The sequence below is a fragment of the Propithecus coquereli genome, unplaced genomic scaffold (assembly GCF_000956105.1).
Source record: "Propithecus coquereli isolate 6110/MARCELLA unplaced genomic scaffold, Pcoq_1.0 Scaffold126, whole genome shotgun sequence".
Lineage (NCBI taxonomy): Eukaryota > Metazoa > Chordata > Mammalia > Primates > Indriidae > Propithecus > Propithecus coquereli.
In genome coordinates, this window is record NW_012136747.1 from 1,844,389 (window position 1) to 1,864,647 (window position 20,259).

The 20,259-nt window shown below is 56.2% G+C and overlaps 2 protein-coding genes across 2 annotated transcripts in view; one reads left to right on the forward strand and one right to left on the reverse strand.

Annotated features, from left to right (window-relative positions):
* Positions 1-8,785, forward strand: part of POLR3H (polymerase (RNA) III (DNA directed) polypeptide H (22.9kD)) — a 22,948-nt gene extending 14,163 nt beyond the window's left edge. The window contains exons 4-7 of the mRNA XM_012638109.1: positions 5,311-5,397; positions 5,829-5,892; positions 7,006-7,207; positions 7,833-8,785. Coding sequence (XP_012493563.1) covers positions 5,311-5,397; positions 5,829-5,892; positions 7,006-7,207; positions 7,833-7,886 — 407 coding nt within the window. The 3' untranslated portion in view covers positions 7,887-8,785. The remainder of the gene's footprint in view (positions 1-5,310; positions 5,398-5,828; positions 5,893-7,005; positions 7,208-7,832) is intronic.
* Positions 8,786-9,294: 509 nt separating this feature from the next.
* ACO2 (aconitase 2, mitochondrial) overlaps positions 9,295-20,259 on the reverse strand; it is a 46,863-nt gene continuing 35,898 nt past the window's right edge. The window contains exons 6-18 of the mRNA XM_012638108.1: positions 19,889-20,039; positions 18,862-18,966; positions 17,836-17,927; positions 16,720-16,825; positions 15,189-15,346; positions 14,903-14,976; positions 14,256-14,367; positions 13,240-13,362; positions 12,962-13,117; positions 11,847-12,038; positions 10,837-10,969; positions 10,176-10,297; positions 9,295-9,804 (exon numbers count right to left, since the gene is read on the reverse strand). Of these exons, the coding sequence (XP_012493562.1) occupies positions 9,670-9,804; positions 10,176-10,297; positions 10,837-10,969; positions 11,847-12,038; positions 12,962-13,117; positions 13,240-13,362; positions 14,256-14,367; positions 14,903-14,976; positions 15,189-15,346; positions 16,720-16,825; positions 17,836-17,927; positions 18,862-18,966; positions 19,889-20,039 (1,659 nt within the window). The 3' untranslated portion in view covers positions 9,295-9,669. The remainder of the gene's footprint in view (positions 9,805-10,175; positions 10,298-10,836; positions 10,970-11,846; positions 12,039-12,961; positions 13,118-13,239; positions 13,363-14,255; positions 14,368-14,902; positions 14,977-15,188; positions 15,347-16,719; positions 16,826-17,835; positions 17,928-18,861; positions 18,967-19,888; positions 20,040-20,259) is intronic.

A 20,259-nucleotide genomic window follows, 5' to 3' on the forward strand; every position in this document is an offset into this window, starting at 1 on the left:
TTGCTCAGGCTGGTCTCGAACTCCTGAGCTCAAGCAATCCTCCCACCTCGGTCTCCCAGACTGCTAGAATCACAGGCGTGAGCCACTGCTCCCGTCCAAGGAGGATCTCTTGAGCCCAGGAGTTTGAGGTCACAGGGAGCTGTGATGATGCGCTCGCCCGGGCAAAAGAGTAAGACTCTGTCTCAATTCAAATAAGGTCAGGGCTGGGCGCAGTCTCTGGAGCCTCTGCTTAGATCCCGTTGGTCAAAGCAGGTCAGATGGCCAAGGCCAGGGTCAAGGGATGGAGAAATAGATGGCACCCCTGGATGGAAGAAGGTGCCACATTGCAAAGGGGTGTGCATCTGGGATGGGAGGGTGGTCACCAGATCCCGGAAGGAGGGAGGAGTAGAAAGAGCCACCTCGAGAGGAGCTGTGACTGCCAGTCAAGGAAGGTGTGAGCCCGGGCAGCCTCTCAGGAAGGGGGAGTGCATTCTTCACTTTCCTGTCTGGACCAAGCCACGCCCGAGGTGGAGGGTGAGAGGGCCTGTTGAGGGGATGCAGGGCAGTCAGAGTGTAGGCCTGTGGCCTTGCATCTACTGGGCACTCGTGAGGAACGTGGATTCTCGGCCTGCCCAGGCCTGCTGAATCAGGTTCTCAGCGGGGTGGGCCCAAAGACCGTGTTGACAAGGTGCCAGGTGATTGTCACACATGCCCACTCTTGAGGAGTCCTGCCATAGTGCCTCCCAGCCAGCCCCTCAGCACAGAGATGCCCGAGAATTCCAGAATGTGCTGAGACTGCCTGGTGTCCCTGTCCAGCCATCTAGAGACTTAAATGGTTTCCACGGATTTTGTCGCGCTCTGGGGAGAGCCCTGAGAAACAGGCTGTCTCTGCACAGACTGGGAGCATTTGCACTGGGACACGAATAAGACCGTGGTGCTGAAAGCGACCATGGGGCCTCTGCGTACGGAGTACGAGGTCGAGCTGAGCCCCATCTCTGCATTTGCACAGGGGCCTTGGTTATCTAGGAGGCAAGAGGAAACAGGTACCAGAACTTCAAGAAAAACTAGGAGAAAAAAATGAAGTTCGAGGAGGTTCTGTCCATTCAGTGGCTTGTTTCTGTGGCACTTGATGTAAGATTTACGCTGTTGATTTTTATTATCCACACACCCCCTCCCTGGGTCCCCATTTTGTTGGGAGCCAGGTGGAGATGTGTGGCAACACACGGACCTAGAGTTGAATTCTGGCTCTTGCCCCCCTGGATGGGGATCTTTGGGCAGGTAACTCCACCTCTCTCTGCCTCAGTTTTCTCATCTGTACAATGGGGTTAACACTTGTGACTATAAACCCGGGTGTGGTGGTGCATGCCTGTAGTCCCAGTTACTCAGAAGGCTGAGGCAGGAGGATCGCTTGAGCCCAGGAGTTCGAGGCTATAGTGAGCTATGATGATGCCACTGCACTCCAGCCTGGGTGACAGAGACCCTGTCTCTTAACAAAAAAACCCATTTGCAGCTATAAAGCTCCTCAAGGATGTTGAGCACTGTGCAGGGTGCTACTTTGTGGTGGGGCTCAATCCCCAGCTTCAGGGCCGACCCCAGCCCCAGGCACCTGTCCCACTTCTCCTGTCCCCATCTCAGCAGGGCTATGGCCCAGCGAGTGCTGAGGGAGGGGCTCAGCACCTAGCATGCCACTTGTCACCTTTGCTTTGGGAATATTCATTTGCCAAGTGCCTGCTACTTCCATGCCCTGTGGCCCAGGCAATGTTGCGTTAAGCCTCCAAGACGCTTCCCCATCTGTACAAACCCTGTAGCAGCAATAGCACCACCATCGAGGACCAGACCAGAAAGCCTGTGGGAAGGCTTTGGCCAGCACTTGGCACATAGTAGGCATTCACAGATGTCAGCCTTTTTGATTGGGACACTGACCCCAATTGGCCAGGCTTGTCACTTGGTGCCAGCCCCCTGTTCTCCATGCCCTCCAAGACCAGGACCTGCCTTGTGGCCCCCGCCCTAGGCTGGGTTCCGAGCCCTGCTCTCAGCTCCAGAGGAGCTGCCTTCGTGCTGTTGTTTGCTTTTATCTTTTTTCTATTGGGGTAAAATACACATAACAGAGGTTACCACTTTAAACATTTATAAGTGTACAGTTCAGTGGCTTTAAGCACATTCACATTGTTTTGTTTGGTTTGGTTTTTTGGTTTTTTTTCCTGAGTTATTTTTTCTCCTCAGTATTTATCACATTTTTAAAACTAAAAATTTTATTTATCTATTTTCTTTATCTCTCTCATTAGAATGGAAACTACACAAAGAGAGGGACTTTCTGGTCTGCTTTGTTCACTGTTACGTACCCACTACTTAGAATAGTGACAGACGTGTGCGAAGGCACCCAGTAGGTATTTGTCGAACGAATGAAGGAAGAAGTGTCCATTTCCAAGAGGCAAATCGTACTCTTTAATGAAAAACTTTATAATAAGCAGAGCTGCTTGGCAACATAGTCACATTCAAAATGTGCAGAATGCTACTTTTTGAACAGCTGTTACTTCATCCAGTCTTCACAAGGCCCCAAGATAGGAGGAAGGCTGGGCAGAGATTATGATGCCTGTTCAGGAAGAAATGGTCAGACAGAGGACAAGGACTCGCCAAAGTTCATACTCCTGGCCGGGACAGGGGTGCAGCTGTGGGTGCATGTTGGCCCTGGAAGAGGCTGGGAGGAGATGGAGCAATTCGGGAGTTGGGTTTGAAGGACCTCCTTTGCCGGAAGGCATGAGGATGTCTGAAGGGGAGACTGAGTCAAACATGACTAGAACAGAGCAGCAAAGGAGTCGGGCGGCGACAAGGCTGATCTCTAAGCGGATTTGACCCAGGCCTGAGAAGGGCAGCTGAGTTTCCCGGCGGCAGCATCCTGAGCTTGGGGCTGCCTAGTCTCTCAGGTGTGTACATAATCTGCAGCGTCAGAACTGGACAGGCAACGTTGAGAGACCCGTGAGTCCACCGCTGGTCTTCAGGGTCTGTGAGGACTGTGGAGATGGTTGGGGGCAGCGACCATGTTCGTGTGTTTCTCCCCAGCTTCTACAGAGCCTGCACTAAGTAGGAGCGCACGTGTTTTTGTTCAGGGCATACATACAAGATTGAATGTGCTCAGAGCAGAAACCGAGGCTGAGAGAGCACAGACGGGGGCGGGAAATCACCCAGCAGTTCCGAGGTAGAAGCAGGTGAATTTTCCTGGGACTCAGCAGGACACACAGCCCGCGTACTAACACAGGGGGCTGTGAGCTCTTTTTCCGGAGGGCTTAAGCACATTCACATCGTTGTGCTACCCTCATCACCTCCATCTCCAGAACTTTTTTATCTTCCCAAACTGAGGCTTGCTAACCATCAAACGCTACCTCCCACTGCCCAGGCCCCAGCCCCCACCATTCTGCTCTGTTTGACTACCCCGGGGACCTCACGTAAGTGGAATCATGTAGTATTTGTCCTTTTTATAGAAACTCACCATGTCCCTAGGCAGCCTTACTTACCCTGGGACAAATTTTTTCAAGCCCGTGAACTAAGAACGAGGCTTCTCTTCCTGACGGTCCTTGGAGCCCTCCTCTGGCTTCCTGGGCTCCCACCTGCAAGCCGAACATCCTAGAACATCAACCCAGCGTGTCCTCCTCTGTGTGCTTTAACTGAGCTGTAATTCACACACCACAGAGTTCACCCTTTAAAGCCTACAGTTCAGTGGGTTTTAGTATATTCAGAGTTGTGCGGCCGTCACCACTGTCTCATCCCACAACATTTTCATCACCCCAAGAAACCCCATGCCGTTAGCCGTCAGTCCTTACTCTCCCCTTCACCCCCCCCGCACCCCACCCCCCACCGCCCCAGCAACCGCCAATATACCTCTGTGGACTTGCTGATTCTGGAAACCAGGTAAGTAGGATCGTACACTATGTGGCTTCTGTGACTGGCTTCTTACTCAAGGTTCACCCATCTCGTAGCATGTGTCAGAATTTCCTTTTCGAGGCTGGGTAACGTCCTGTCATGTGTTTATGCACTGCTCCATCGGCGGACACTTGGGTTGCCCGCCATTTGCTTTTGGATGTGGTTGTTCCAGACCGGGGCTCCCCGGGCACAGGATTACGTGCTGTCCTGCCCCTGTGAGCCCAGCGGCCAAACTGGGCTTTGCACAAACCTGGTACAGGCTCTGAGGATTTATGAAACCAAACTGAACATCGGGTCATGTCGGGGACAGGGTTTTTCCATCCTGTGGGTAAGTGACCCTTGGCTGCCCTCTTGTGCTCTCCGGAAGGTGAGGCTTGGGCACCATCAAGGTGGCTCTGAGGGCTTATGCTTGTCTCCTCGTGGGGAGGGGGCCGGCTGCCTCTCCTTTCCTCATGCCTTGCTGTCCGGGGGAGCCGGGGGCCCTACTGTTCCAGGCGTCACGGTGGAAGCCTGTGTTTGGAGATCAAACCTGCCCGAGGAAGACAGGCTTCAACCCGTGGTCCTGTCTGGGGGCTACAGCTAGACTTGGAGGCTCCCCATGGCAGAACGGGCAGAACAGCTGTGTGGCTGTGAGCAGGTTACCCAGGCTGTCTGAGCTGCCTCCTCCTCCTCACAGTGGGAAGGTGACATCTGGCACAGGTGGAGCATGACAGCAGGCAGCCAACAGCAGGGGACAGCTCCATGCTTATTCTCAGCCCAGCATCGGATGCCCCCTTTGGGGCTTTAAGCAAGGGGCCAGGAGTGGCAGGTGATATGTGGCTTCTGCCAGGGTCTGGGGTCAGTCTGATATGAGCACAGACCCTATCTGGTACTTTCCTTGGGGTGAGATGAGTGGGGACCACCTAGGGCAGGGCCTGAAAACCCACAGAGGCATTTTGCTGGGCTGTCAGCCCGCACCTCCCAGTATCGGCATTTTTAGCATCCTGTTCCAGGTCAGAGCTGTGCCCGCGGCAGAGTTTGCCAGGCAGGAAGAGACAGGGAACTTGTTTCCCAGCCTCGTTCCCTTTGCCAGTTGCTTCTGTCCTGTTTAGACTTTATAGGGGAGAGCCTGGAGGAGGGTTGGAATTGACTTTGGAGTCACTGGGGGCACAGAGTCTGGCCTAGTGTGCTTATCTGGTGGATCTTGGAGCAGCCCTCAGCTCCACGCAGCTGCTGCTGGCCCCTTACGGGAGCCACGCTGTGGCCTTGCAGGGGATGGAGGGAGGGTCCCTCTGGTTCAGCTGACAGGTCTGGGTTTGCAGGAGGACATGGCATGGACCCCTGGTGGCTCCTGTGAGGGCTGACATTGGAGAGCACGGGTGGCCCGTCTCAGTGGCCATCCTCGAGTCACTGATGTGCTTCCTTCATTTCCAGTCCATTTTCGCTACGTGGTGTTCCATCCGTTCCTGGATGAGATTCTGATTGGGAAGATCAAAGGCTGCAGCCTGGAGGGAGTGCACGGTACCAGCCTGGGAGCACGTGGGGGGCAGGTGGCCTGTGCTCGTCCCTGTGGTGGTGGGGGGAGTACTCAGCCCCCTCTCGCTTTCATGTATCAAGTGAGGACCTCAGTCGGCCGTGAGGTTTCACTGAGAGGCGGGAACTCAGGACATCAGGGTGGGCACTGAAGTTGGTGGCAGTGACTGGGGGTCTGTGGTGCCTGCTGGTCCCTGTAGCGTGCAGTGTCCACCTCAGGTTTTGGGGACCAGTTGCTTGGGGCTACGTGGGTGCTGTAGGCAGAAGCTAGGCCTCAAGGTGGGGAAGGGGCCCAGATTTACATGGCGGCGCCTGCCCCTGGGCAGTACCAGGTAGGGGGCTTAGCCTGTCAAGTAGCCAGCCCCCTTGTTTGTCCACTGGTAACCCCTGTCCCATGCTATCACCTTCATTTCCTCCAGTCTCTCTAGGGTTCTTCGACGACATCCTCATCCCTCCAGAGTCACTACAGCAGCCAGCCAAGTTGTATCCTCCCAAGACTAAAGTGGGTCACAGAGGCGCTCACCCCTCGGCGGGCCCCTGGGTGCTGTGAGCTGGCACGGCTGGCCTCTGTGCCTGCCCCTTTGCTCCAGAAGCACCGACTTGTCTGTGCCTCCCTGCGTTGACCACGATGTCCACGTGCCTGTCTCTACCTGGGCTGTCAGGCTTGGCTGTATAGCTCATGCACTGCACACCATTCGGGCTCTATTGTTGTGGGGGACACCATTCACTTCCGGTTCACTTTTCTTAGGTTGTCCCTGCAGGAGTCTTCTCAAAGCCTCCCCTGGGAGGTTTGTCCTGGCTGCCTGGGACGTGAGACTTGCCCGTGTGCCGGGTCTGGGGCCAGGTTTTCCCTCTCCTGGGCCCCCATTTCCCTGGTCCCAGGCCTCACCTTGCTGCACTGAGGTGGGCTGTTTCTGTGGGGCTGTCACTAATCCGAGACTACTCACTGGGAGGGACTGTGTCCTGTCCTGAGTATACCCACAGTGCCCAGCATGGGACCTGGCACAGAGGGAGGACCCAGCGGTGGGACTGCCACCAGAGGGCAGTGTGGCCTCTCAGTGTGGGTCCTGCGGAGGGAGGAAGGCAGAGGGGCTGCCTTGGCTGCCAGTGTATGTGGGGAAACCTGGTCCCGGCTGGTCCTCTCACCAGCTGTGGGCCCTCAGGCAGGTGACCTCCTGTCCCACCCCAACCTCTTGAAAACTGGGCAAGTCTCTGAGTGCCTAGCAGATCGTCATGCCGCTTGGGTAAAAACCGGTGTGGGGCACTGCAGGCAGCAGGAGCCCAGGTCGTTCCGGTCTGAAGAGGTGGGATTCGCTGTCTCCCTCCCTTCCAGCTCTAGTGCCGAGGACGTGTGTGGCCCTGGTGCCTGGGGGGGGGGGCTCCAGGTTTCCCGTGCTGGGTCCTGGCACCTGAGCACTACTGCTCCTCACCGTGGGCCCAGGCCTTGCATGTGGGGCTGGGACCTGCTTCTGCTGTGACTTTCCAAAGTGATCCCAACCTGGGATTGGTTTCTCCTGGGAGTGCTGCGGGAGGACCCCTCCCCCCACGCTCAGCTCCACCGTGGCCTGGTTGTTGCCTTGACTCCGGGTCCCCCAGTGACGAGGCGGAGCAGGTATGGGTGTGGGAGTACGAGACGGAGGAAGGAGCGCATGACTTATACATGGACACCGGCGAGGAGATCCGCTTCCGGGTAGTGGACGAGAGCTTTGTGGACACGTCCCCAACCGGACCCAGCTCAGCCGAGGCCACCTCTTCCAGTGAGGAGCCGCCAAAGAAGGAGGCCCCGTACACACTTGTGGTAAGAGTCCTGCTGGCGCGGGGCCTGCTCTGCGGAGGGAGAGCCCAGGAGTGCGGCGTGGGCCCTGCTTCCATAGGTTGGGGCTATGAGGGGACAAAGCTGCTTGTTGGGGAGGGTGGGTACGTCAGCCCTGCTTGCAAGAGGGACAGAGCCCATGCTGGACAAAGCCACTGATAAAGGGGCTTTGAGGGAGAAATAAACCAAGGAAGGGGCTTGGGAGAGATCAAAGCCCTGAGATCAAGGGTGGGCCCCAGGGCAGGGTGACCTTCAGGGCCACTCCTCTCTGCACATATGTGGAGGCTGGGCCTTATGGTGGCTTGGCCTTTCTGGTAGGACTAGACCACAGTGGCTCAGGAGGGCATGCCTGGGACTGGCCTGGGGGTGAGGAGGGTGCCTGACCCCACTGAGGCCTTGGAGCCAGAAAACCTGTGCTTTCCTTTCTCAGGAGAGGCGTCTGTGCCTGGCTGGAATGGCTCCTGATTTCCCCAAAGCCTCCTGGCTGTTGTGTGCCCTGCCTTTGCCTATGCCAAGCCTGCTGGGTGCTGGGAAGGGTGGCCCCTGACCTGTCCCAGTTGGCTGAAGCCCTGGGTGTCAATGAATGTGCCTGTTCTTTGTCTCCTGGCAGGGATCCATCAGTGAGCCAGGCCTGGGCCTTCTCTCCTGGTGGACCAGCAACTAGTCCTGGGGCTCGACAGTGGACCCTGCCCATTGGCAGACCCCACCCCTAGGAAGGTGGTGCGGCCAGCTGTGAAGACAACAGCAGCTGAGGCTGATGCTACGTGCAGCTGGACAGGGAGAGGGGCCAGAAGTGCCCGCCAGCTTGTCCCCCGTGCCATCCTGGTCCTGCTCCTCCTCTCAGAGCTGCTACTGAAATCCTGCCATCCCCACGGACTTCTGGCTTTCGGCAAAGACAATAAACAACGTCAGCATCAGTAGGGAAGGGCCACCCTTGTCTTACGACCTAAGGTTACTGAGTTGCCACAGCATGTCCTCCCTCATCCCAGATCACTTGTGGAGATGGCCTCTCCCAACCCCCACAAAATGGCAGGACTTGGGGGCTGTGAGATCCAGGCTGTCTCAGGCTGGGCTTTGGGCCCTGGAAGCTGCCAGTTGCTAGCTGGGTCTGAACATTAAGGACCAACCACCTTCCCACCGGCTTTAGAAGGAGGAGAGTAGCCTGAGTCAGCCAAACCAGCTCCTGCTCAAGAAGTAGAAGCCGTGGACTCCGCTGGCCCAAGAAGGGTGGTGACCACACCCTGTTATCTCCCACCTCCCTCCGTGCCGTGGTACGGCAGGAAGCCTGGGGCCAGCTGACACGCAGACCTCAGCCATGCGTACTCTGCAGGTCTGCTGGTGACACCCTGGATCTGGGCCCCACATCACTTGCTCAGGAGAAGGGCTTTGCCAGGTTCCTCCTGCCCTTTCGCCCACGTCTGCTGACACCAGGACACTCATTTTGCAGTAAGTCTTGTCCTGGTGATGGGGCCTCCTGCCCTGGGCTTTTTGGCTCTTAATAGGGCAACAGAGTGGAGGTGCTGGACGCATGTGTGCCTGGCTTCTGGCTGGGGCTCTGCTTCCCTAAAAAAAAAAAAAAAGAAAAAAGAATGGCGGTGCCGTGCAGCATCCACTGATGCTACTCCAGGAAGAGAGGCCTGCTCTTTGCCACATGCTGGTACTCCAGGGGCAGGAGGCGATAGGTGTCTTGTGCTAGCTGTGACCTTGGGCAGACTCCCCTTCTGGGTGGCCTCATCTGTTAGATGGGCTGTGCCTACCTCAGGGCGTTGAGAGGGCTAGATGGGACCATGCCTGGCACATCACTGCCCAGGGCAGGGTGAGCCTCTCGCTGGAGGCTCCAACCCGGCCTAGCAGGGAAGCTACAGGAGCAAGGGGGCAGGGCTGCCCTGCAGGTGGGAAGTGGGTTGGGTGGGAGGTGATGGGGAGGTCTTTTCTGCCACAGTTCAGGTCTCCTTCACTGCGGTGACAGGCCAAGCTGTGGCTACCTCCACTGATCTTAGCTGAAAAGACCCTTCCTGAACCCTGGAATTGATGACAGACGACACAGACATCAACCATTCACTCATGAACAGTCACTGAATTTGGATTCTTATTTTCCTTGCAAGAGCAAAAGGTTCTTTAAAATCCTTCAGCCACAAGTGAAATGATCAGGAAGGAGAAAAACTGTAGGTGCAAGTCTTGTCATCAGAAATAAATACAGTTGCATGGAGCTGCTGAAGATCTGAAACAAACTAAAAACAGGAAGGCAGGAGCTAAAAAATTATCTTAAGAACCACCCCCCAACTGCGGTCACTCCGTGGGCTGAGGGAATAGAGGGCAGGAAGCGTGTCTGGTCACACCATCTTGGAGCAAGAAGCCATGGCCGGATGATCAGATTGGCTCTGACGGCGCACGTGGAGCTGGTAAACGGCACCAGCGCGGGTCGGAGGGGCAAGGTGAGGCCCAACTTAGTGCTGCAGCTCCTTCATCCTGTTCAGGGCACTGCCGGCGCGGAACCACTCGATCTGGGTCTCGTTGAAGGTGTGGTTCAGGAGGATGGTCTCCTGGGTTCCGTTGGGGTGTTTGATGATGCATTTCAGGGGCTGCAGGGAGGGAGGTGGGTGTGGGCGGGTGCTCTGAGGAACACACACCTTGGATCTGCAGGGGGGTCAGGAGGGCAGGTAAACTGAGCCCTAGGCCAGGGCTAAGCCTGCGTGGCCCAGGTAAAACCTGGATGGCACCCATAGGGGACTCCTGGAGCCTGGCTGTCACCCCTGAGGGCCAAGCCTGGCCTAATGCGTGGGGAGTCAGGGTGGGAGGGCCCAGGCTAGCACCACTTCTCCGGCGCTGTTGCCTGGAGAGGGCTGCTCCAGCTAGAGCAGAGGTTATGGGAAGAGCTGCAGGTGGGGCCAAGTGCAGGAGGGGAAGCAAGGTGGCTGCCTGCCCGCCCACCCTCCTTCCTCGGCCCCCTGACCTTGCCAGGGGCGAAGTCGTTCAGGCCCTGAATGGTCAGCTTGTCGACAGGGTGAATCTTGTTGTAGTCGGCTGGGTCGGCGAAGGTGAGGGGCAGCAAGCCCTGCTTCTTCAGGTTGGTTTCTGGAAGGCAGAGGCACACTCGGTCAGTGGGGGTGGGGGTGCCCTTCCCTGCTCCTCTGTGCAGGGAGCCTCACCAGCCCTGAGGGTGTCCTTTTCTAAATCCACCTGGGGCTCTGGGAGACACCCCTAGTCCTGCTGCCCGGGACAGAGCTGGGGCGCTGAAGGGCTCCCTTTCACCAGGGGCACCCAAAGCATGCGCACGCTGATGCTGCTGTCTGGGAGGCCTCCTGCTAGGCACAGCCGCGTCAGAAAAAACCCTTTGACGTGTGTCCTGGGTTCCAGCTGCTCAGGCCTGCCAGCTTGGAAGCAGATCCAGCGCTTGTGGGATGAGAAGCTGCGGGCACTTGTGCTGCACAGACCCAGGAGGGGCAGGAGGCTGACGGCGTGTGGGCTGTGGTGGGACACGGGAGCCGGGGACAAAGTCCAGAACCAGGCACCCAGGCACGAGGCTCTAGGCCCAGCCCCACCACTGGCAGGGGGGCTGACCTGGGGCTGCCAGTCAGGGGACGCGGATGGGCTGGGTGCGGACTCCAGCTCACCGTGGATCCTGGCGAAGCTCTTGGTGATGATGGCCCGGGCCCCGAGGTGGCGCGGCTCTAGCGCCGCATGCTCCCGGCTTGAGCCCTCGCCATAGTTTTCATCTCCAATCACCACCCACTTGATGCCGTGTTTCTGCCAGGCAAGAAGGGTGAGGTTATGAGGCAGAGGAGGGTACCGTCCCCACCTGCCCAGCCCTGGGCATCATGAGGCTCCCGGGTCAAGGGGCTGGAAAGGCCCTTCCCAAGGGCAGTGAAGTCAGGTGAACGAGGACCAAATTAGGGCCTGAGGGGACAGAGATGGGTCAGACACTGTCCCTGCCCACCCCCGTGCAGTGGGCCTAGGGAGACGGCCCACCCATGCATGCTCAGCATGGATGCACGTGTGTGTGAAGGGCCACAGTGAGGGGACAGAGCCCAGGGCAGGAGGTGTGCGGTGGGAGTGAGGGACGTGGGACCTGACTGCAAAGCTAGTGATCTGGGCGCTGGGCTGGAGAGCACCGCTCTGCCCTACCTGCCACCAGCAGGTGCCAGAGAACCCTCACTCTATTGGGCTGGGACTTGAGTCCAGCCCTGGTTCTGTCAGTTTCTCAAAGCAGTAGCATTCCCTCATCCCACACCTGGCTTCGGCCCTTTGCCTGCTTGTCGTGAGGCCTCGTGCAGCCCCTTCTCTGAGCCTGTTTGCCTCTGACTTCCTGAGCCGGCTCCTCTTTGCCTACAAGGTCTCCTTCAGTCCTCTTTTGAGTCTGGGGCCAGATGTCTCCTGAGAGCGCTCCTCTCACTAACTCCTCCCGAGGGGGCCTCCTGGGTACAGGGACCCACCTCCACCAACCTGAGCCGAGCCTCATTCATTCCTGGCCACCAGAGGGGCTGAAGGACCTTCCTTCCTTCCGGATAGCAGTTCCCCTTGGTCTTGGCCTCCACCCAGCTCCCACTCCCCACATATCCCCCCTGCACCTGCCTCCAGGCCCTCAGGAGAGTGGCCCCCAGCACTGCCCCCCCGACTGACCCACCTTGTAGTAGCGGGCAGTGTCAGGGACAGGGCCAAACTCCTGGGTGACAGCATTGCGCACAGAGTTGGCCTTGCCATTTTCAATGTTGATGGCACCAATGAGCAGGTTGTTGGAGATGTTGTCCAGGTGCCCACGGAACTTGAGCCAGGGGCCAGCAGCCGAGATGTGGTCTGTGGTACATTTCCCTTTGACCTTGGCAGGGTGAGCAGAGGGGACAGAGGTCAGGGCATGGCCCTTACATCGCGGATGCAAGAAAATACCCTCCAGAGGCAGGCAGGCAGCAGGCCCCAATGCCTGGGACCCAGGAGGGGGATGAGAGAAGGTCAGGCTTTGCACACGTGGTCTGTGGTCCTAGTGCTTCCACCCTCAGGCCAGGTAGGCTCAGGCAAGGCTGCCACCTACCCCCTCACAAGCCTCAGGCTGCTCAGTCTCTAGGACAGGACATTCTCTCATGGGGGCAGGCCACTCAAAGGGAGGACAGGTATATCTGTTTGTCCACCCTTGAGACCTAAGCCCCCAACTAAGAGATGCCCAGGCTGGAAGATCAGCCACAGGCCTCATGCCGGACACAGAAATCCAGAAACATGCCTGGGTCCTGGCTGATGACTGACCAGTTCCATCTGTCATACAGGCTTAGTACTGTGTTGCAGGAGTGCCTGGAGGCCCCTGGAGCAGCATAAATTAACATCTGACATGGGTCTAAGTCGCACCGTAAAGGCTTGTGTCTGTTCAGCTTCCAAACACAGAGCATCCACACTAATGCCCACCTGTGGGGACGGGAGGAATCAGTGGTTCCAGAGCCTGTGTGGATATACACAGGGTGGAGGGGTGCTGTGCAGCCTTCTTGTGCTGTCCTCGCCTGCTGGAGGTGGGTCTCGCCAGCTGCTGCAAGACGGCGCGGGGCCATCGATGGCAGCTGGCCAGGAGATCGAGCTCTGCCCAGCTCAGGGCCACGGAGACGGGAACCCCGGGCTGCAGTGCCCTCCACTCCTGCAGCTGAAACTCCCTTCCCATCCCCACCTTCATCTTGACACTCTCCCCGGGTCCCCCTGGGCTCAGGCAAGAAGGCGCCCCACCAGGTTAGGGCTGTCCTGCCTCCTCGCCGCACCGCTGACCTTGATGAGGATCTGCAGGTCTTCCAGGTCTTTGCCGTCCCACTTGTCAAAAGGCTCCAGGAGCTGCAGGCGCTGGCTGGTGGGGCTCACATCCACCCGCTGCCCACTACTATCCTTAGGGGGGTGCTGGTAGGTGTCCTGCCCCGGGTCGAACTCCTGTAGCGGGGGACAGGGACATGCTGGGTGCCGAATCCTCAGTCCCACATGGGCGGCTGTCACGGGAGGCAAGCTTCTCTCGTCCGAGCCACTCCCTAACAGCAGAGGGCAGCGCTGCTCACCACTCGGGGAAGCTCATCAGCATCCGGAGCCTCCAGCTTGAACTTCTTGCCATCCTTGCCTGTCAAGAAGTCGGTCTCTGGGTTGAACTTGAGGGTTCCCGCAATGGCCAAGGCTGTGACAATCTGAAATGGAGGTGGCCAGTTTGTTGGTGAGCACCAAACATCACCCCTGTGCCCACCACCCCAGCAGAAGCCTAGACCAAAACTGAGAATGGAACCCAGGGAATGTCCATGTTCTCCCTAGACCCCTCTTCTCTCTTCTCCTGCAGGACTATCTTTGGGACTCTGGGCCCTCGGGCCTGTGCAGGACTCAGGAACCCAAGGGCAATCTAGCCTCTTCCCCTCCCGCCAGGCCCTGGAGCTCAGCGCGCCCCAAAGGGCAGCCCGGCCGGTCTCACAGCTGCATATTCCTGCCCTCGAAGGTGACCTGGAGAGAGCAGGGGAGGCCCCTGCCCAGAAACGCTGGTGTGATGAAAACGTGCCTCAGTGGGCAGCACCCCGAAAACACGGGAGGGGCCGTTCCTCCACTCATTCTCGCACAAAAGTATTTCTGGGATACTCAGATAAACACTCCTCCAGTCCAGAAAGCCTGGCTGAGGCTAAGTACCCACCCAGTGCCTGGGGCACTGAGCTTCCTCGGTGTCCACAATACTGAACTGAACTCTCACCTTGTGTCAGAAACCCAAGTGCTCCACGTACTTTTCCAGGTGACCCTGACAGGATTACTGGGACACAGAAGGTAGATAACTTGGCCAAGCTCATACAGCTAGTTAGAGGCGAGGCTGGGATTATGTCCCAGGCAGTCAGAGTCTAAACTGCATGCTCATAACCACAAACTGTAATAAACATCTCCCGGTCCTGTGACACAAAGGAGACTGAGGCAGGATGCGCCAAGGGAACATGGAACTTGGGGGCTGGGAGGGCCTGGGGGTCTGGTGCTTTTGCCCCAAGCCCATCTCCTCCCACCTCTGACCCGCAGGAGCAGTCCCAGGATAGCACCAGCTGGTCAGTCTTACCTCTGGGGACGTGACAAAGGCATGGGTCTCGGGGTTTGCATCGTTGCGGCCCGTGAAGTTCCTGTTGTAGGAGGTGACGATTGTATTCTTCTCCCCCTTCTTGATGTCCTTTCTGCCAGGTCAGAGGGGACAGCATTAGGGACATCCGGCCTTGTCACCTAGCCTGTCCTGAGGCCAAATGAGCCACATTCCCGCAGCACACACCTAGCTCATGACAGAAGGTTGCCTCTTCCCTGGGACCCACGCATACAGAGTGGGAGGGAACCTCAGGGTCACTGGGCCTTGCCTGAGACCACACGTAGACAGACACAGAGATCATGGTCTGAGTTTGCAGACCTGGGACCACTGCCTCCTCTCAAATGGCTCTGTCAGAGCTGCCACTGTATCCTTTAGGATGAGACCTCACTGGCTTCTTCCTGCCAGCCCAGGCCCAGCCAAGCAGCCACTTAGTGCCTCTGCAGGGCTCTTCCTCTCTCGAGCCCAACTTCCCAGTCATGCCTGACGGTCTTCTAATATGCAACAGTGCCTGGAGCTAGGGGCCTTGGCCCTGAGTCTCTTCTCTCCACCCCAATAACATCTCCCCTCAACTTCTGGGGCTCTGTACCCCCGTGCACAAGGGGCTCTCCTACTGAAGACGTGCCTCTCACCTGTCCCACTGGCCAATGCATGGGCCACAGGCATTGGCCAGGACGATGCCGCCCACATCTCTCAGGATCTGTGCCTGCAGGGAGAGAGGAGGACGAACTGTCAGGGGCCGGCGAGTGGCTGATGGGAAAGGGTGGTTCAGCAGCTTGTAGGATGGAACCCTCCAGCAGCCACTGGGACCTGCCCCAGCCCTGACCAAACGAGCCTGTGGCTTGTCCCACCCTGATGCCACATTGCTCAGCAGTGGGGTGGGGTGGTGGGGAAGGGGCGGGGTACACGGGCACTCACATAGCCGTCTCGCTCAATGGTGGCGCGGATCTGTTCAGAGCCCGGAGTGATGGTGAACTGAGACTTGCACTTGAGTCCATGGGCCAGTGCCTGCTTGGCCACAGCTGCCGAACGCCCCATGTCCTCATAGCTCGAATTGGTGCAGCTGCCGATCAGGCCTGGTGCATTGTGGGTGGTGGGGTCAGGGATCAGGAGGAGAAACTGAGCAGGGGTCTCCACCTGACCTCAAACTATCCAGACGTGGTCAAAAGAATTCACCATCTAGGTTGGGCCAGAGACTGTTTTTAACAGAGACAAGTTGGACGTAACCTAAATATCTAACAAAGGACAAGCTGCTCATGACCCAGTCATTCAAGGGAAGACACTGAACACGTTAGAAGTATAACCCCCTTTTATAACAATACCATGTGCATGTGTATTGGGAATTCATGCTAACATATTAACAGTGATCTGGCCAGGTATGGTGGCTCATGCCTATAATCCTAGCTGTCTGGGAGGCTGAGGCTGGAGGATCATTTGAGCCCAGGAATTTGAGGTTGCTGTGAGCTACAATGACGCCACAGCACTCTACCTGGGGCGACACAACAAGATTCTGTCAAAGCAAAACAAAACCCCAAAAAACAGTAATCCTAGTTGGGGGGGGGGGGGGGGGCTGAGAAGAGACGCTTTCTTCTTCTAAACTTTCCAGTATTTTCCACGTTTTTAAAATTGCTTTACAACCAGGGTAATGAGAGTTCTTTTAAAAGAGGAGAATCACTTATTCAAAAAGGCATTAAAAACAGAATGATATCACACTGTTTATAAATATCAAGACAGTTTCACATCAATTCAAGTATTTTCTAAATATTAAACCACCAAAGATTTTCTAAATTTTCTTCAATGAATAAGGGCGAACGTATTATGTTGCACTCATTTTATGCCAGACACTGCAGAAAGTTCTTTTCACGTACTAACTCTTGACTCCTTCCAACAACTACTGCTCCTGTTTTCCAGATGGAGAACCCAAGCACTGACGGGGAAGCAGCCTGCTCAGGGTCACCTAGCTATCAAGTGTGAGAGCCAGGACTCAAACTAAGGCCATTTGGTGCCAGGGTCCACACTCTGCACAGCCACCGTCCTGCCTCCCGACAGCAGCAGATGCCAGCGCCACTGACGTGCCAGGATGTTTGCATATGTAAAGCATGTAAAGTCAAACAAAGTAGCATGGCTGGAAAAATGTCTGTAGAACAGAGAAGCACGCACATAATAGATGCACGTGCAGAGAAACATAGCACACCTTTCAAAAAGTTCCTAAAGTTTCTTTCTGGTTAGGGGTTGACATTAGGGGTATTTTCTTGTTTGTCAATATTCTCTACAATAAGCATATTTTTCTTTTGTTCCAAGAAAAAGTAACTTTAAAGATAATAATAAACCTTTTCAGAAAGTGCCCACTTTAGGAAGTGGCATGTGGTAGACACAGGTGATTGTCTACAGCTCTGGGCAGAGCCAGGGACCCTGAGACCTGCTAAACCAACAGGTGGAAGGTGCTCACCCACTCGGATGTCCAGAGGCCATCCTTCCTTCTCTGCCACAGTACCCACTTCTGCCACAGGGTGAGCCAGGTCGGGGGTGAAGGGCCCATTGATGTGTGGCTTCAGCTGAAGAAACAAAGATGCAAAGAAGAGACGAGGGAACAAAGGTTGGTGTGTGGACAGCCTCTGTTCACTGCCTTACCAAGTCTGAACAGAGGCAGCCAACTACTGTTCTCATGGCTCAGACCTCATCACAGCAAATACCTGAGCAGTTGGTGCTGTGCACGCACTAGCTCCTGGGCTCCCTCCAAAACTACAAGGCTGGTCTTGTCTCTATTCTGCAGATGAAGGGACTCAGAATTGCCTTGCTTAAGGTCACACAGCTAGGAGGCAGCAAGGGCATGGAATGGACCAAGGCTGTCACTTCATTAAGTCCATCATCTCCAACGTGATGTTGCTTTTGGAATCTTATGACAAAAATGGACTTACAGCCAGATGCTTTACATGTGATAATACTTAGTAACAAATGTGAAGCACTTAGCAAAGTGCGGGGCACACAATAATCACTCAATAAATGTTAGTGACTGTTACTACGTGAATTAACTCATTTTATTCTCACAACTGCCTTAGGTTTTACCCAAGATGAAGCAAGACCCACAAAAGTTAAGCGATGTGACCAAGGTCACACAGCATGAGTGGCAGAGCCGGGATCTGAACTCCTGCAGGCTGGCTTCTGTTCCTCCAGCCTGCCTTTGCTCGGGATCTCCAAATGCCTGCTCTGGTCTGCAGGTCTCAGGCTGCCACACCCTGCTCAGGCCTTGCATTCTGAACTCTGAAAATGATGCAGAACCTTCAGGGTGAAATCTCGGCTTCTGGTAAAGCTGAGATGGGGCACGCTGACGTCAGTTTCTGATTCACCAGCCACTGCCACCTCTGCTCCCCACATGACTGAATCTGCCTCCTCCTCACACCACCTCCATTCCAGCTAGATTCAGGCAGCAGTTTGTAAGGGTATTGGGAGACCAAGGGCCCACAAGCCCTGCTCAGTATATAGGCAGGACCCATTGTGGGCCCAAGTGCAAAGGAAGTAGGGTCCCCATTCTCAGAAATTCCTTAAACCCAATCCCCTTCCTCACCTCGCTGAGATTAATTTCAATCAATTGGTCATAATGGCAGCCGGGGTCAGGCACCAAGTGATCCTTGAATTCATCAGCTAGACTGGCAATCTCTGAAATCAACAAGGAAAGGGAGTAAAGCATGTGAAACAGGAATTGGTCTTGAGATTTCATTCTTCCATCCACCTGAGCCAGTTACCTGGCACCTGCCAAACACCAGGCCCTGGGCATTGACTAGGCCAACGAAGGAGCAAAGTGAACTGCTCAGGACACTGTCCCTGCCCTCAAGGAGCTCACAACCTAGGAAAAGAGCTATCAGTGAACCAAAAGTTATCACAGAATACGACAGACACACAGGAGAAGCATCGGCTAAAGTTCAGAGTCTGGGAAGGCTTCCTGGAAATGAAGAGCTGAGTTTTGAAGGAGGAAAAGTCACTCGATAAAGAAAGGGAGGGAAGGGCCTTCCAGGAAGGACTCCACTGCTCAGAGCTTGGAAGCAAACAGGAGCTCTCCCCACGGCCACTGGCCTCTGGCTCCACCCAACGTCATCACTCACCTCCCTTCACAGACTCCAATGCCCGACTTCCTCCTCTGAGCTTCAAAGAAGCCAGCTAGAACTTCAAGGACGTTAGGGGTGGGGGCGGGGGCGGGGGCAGGGAATCTGGGAAGGTGGTACTAGTTCCAAATGTTTTTCCTCCTCCCTTCGCTACCCTTGCTATGGCAGGAATTATAAAAAGAAGAGATCCATGTCATTTCCAGAGCTTCCTGTAGGGGGCAGCAGGGACCAGGCTGAGAAGGACCCTTCCAGGTGAAACTAAATTCCAATCCCAAGGCAGTGCTAACTCAAACTTGGGGAAGCTGAGAGAGCTGTAGACACCCTACTCAGAAATAATAACACACACTTTAGGAGCTTCTCAGAGCTTCTGAATCCAGTCTGCAAGCACCAGCTTAAGGACCCCTGCCCTACAGGGAAAGGCGCAGCTCTCTCCTGGGGGGCGCGTGCAACATGGCTGTTCTACCCACACTAGCCTGCCCCTGCCAGCTCACCTGCCCGGCCTGTCTTGCTCAGGTATTTCTTCATCCTGTGGTTGTAAGGGAACACTGAAGTGGTGGCCCCGATTTCTGCGCCCATGTTGCAGATTGTCGCCATGCCTGTGGAGAAACAGAGCCCATGAGACCCTCGTGGCAGGGCAAGGGTCTCACACCTGCTAGATGGGCACACACATCTTCACACCAGGGAGTCCTGTCATTTCTTCCCTCGCCCACAGAGCCACCTAATGGTAGTGGGCAGACTCAGCCCTCGAGGCCCAGTGAGGGAGGAGGGGAGGCCACAGGGCCCAGAGCTCAGGGTCACCCCCCCACCCTCCACCCACCCCCTGCACAACCCGCTGAGAGCAGCTGCTGGATAGAGTGAAGAGGACACAAGATTCAGCCCCAACAAGACGCGCTGTTCTAGTTCTGGGCCTGGCTGTCACACTGAGCAGACCAGACAAGTGCCATGTACTGAAGGGTGACATGGCCAGACACTGTCCAGTTGGCTTGTTCCAAGTCTCCCTGGATTTCTGACAGCCCAGGCATTGAGGCCAGTCACCAGAGGTGATGGCTAGGAAGGGGCCAGCTCCTACCTGGTCCTGGAGATAACAGGCAGTGATCTCTAATCCACGGGAAGAGAGTGAGACTCAGACTCCAGCCCGGGGCAGATGTGGGACTACAGCTGTTTCCCGCATGAAGTCCTGGCTCTAAATGCCCAGTCCCACTGCTGCCTCTGTCCTCTCTGGGATTCTTCTGGATCATTAAACACAGCTATGGGCAGTGACAGGCTGGCTTAGCCCCTAACTCTGTGGGGACACGGGAAGTTACCTGCCTCCTTGAGGGGGGTCTCAATCTCTGCATCTGTTTATTGAGGGGCATGGACCAGACAATCTCTAAGGTTGTCTCCAATCTCCCCTCTCCCTCTAAATGTCCATTCTAAGTCCCCAAACTGACTGGACAGATTCTCAGGGGAAGGCCATTCACTGCTCTGCTGCTCAGCTGCCCATCAGGCCCCGTGCAGGCTGAGGGCCACCCTCCTCACCAGTGCAGGAGATGGAGTCGACGCCGGGCCCGTGGTATTCCACGATAGCACCCGTGCCACCCTTCACTGTGAGGATGCTGGCCACCTTCAGGATCACATCTTTGGGGGAGCTCCAACCGGAGAGGGAGCCCGTCAGCTTCACACCAATCACCTGCATAGGAGGCGGGGCGAGATGGCCATTATAGGTCCTGTGTGCCGGGTGCCCTGTCCCATCCAGGAAATCGTAGAATCAACCTGCTGGCCTTCCCATTTCTGCTTATTTCCCCTGCCTCCCTCCCAAAGAGATTTGAGTCTGACCTATTCCCTCTTCCCTTCTGGGCCCACAGTCTCCCAGTCACCTGCCACCCCCTGCAGCCAGCCCAGAGTCAGTC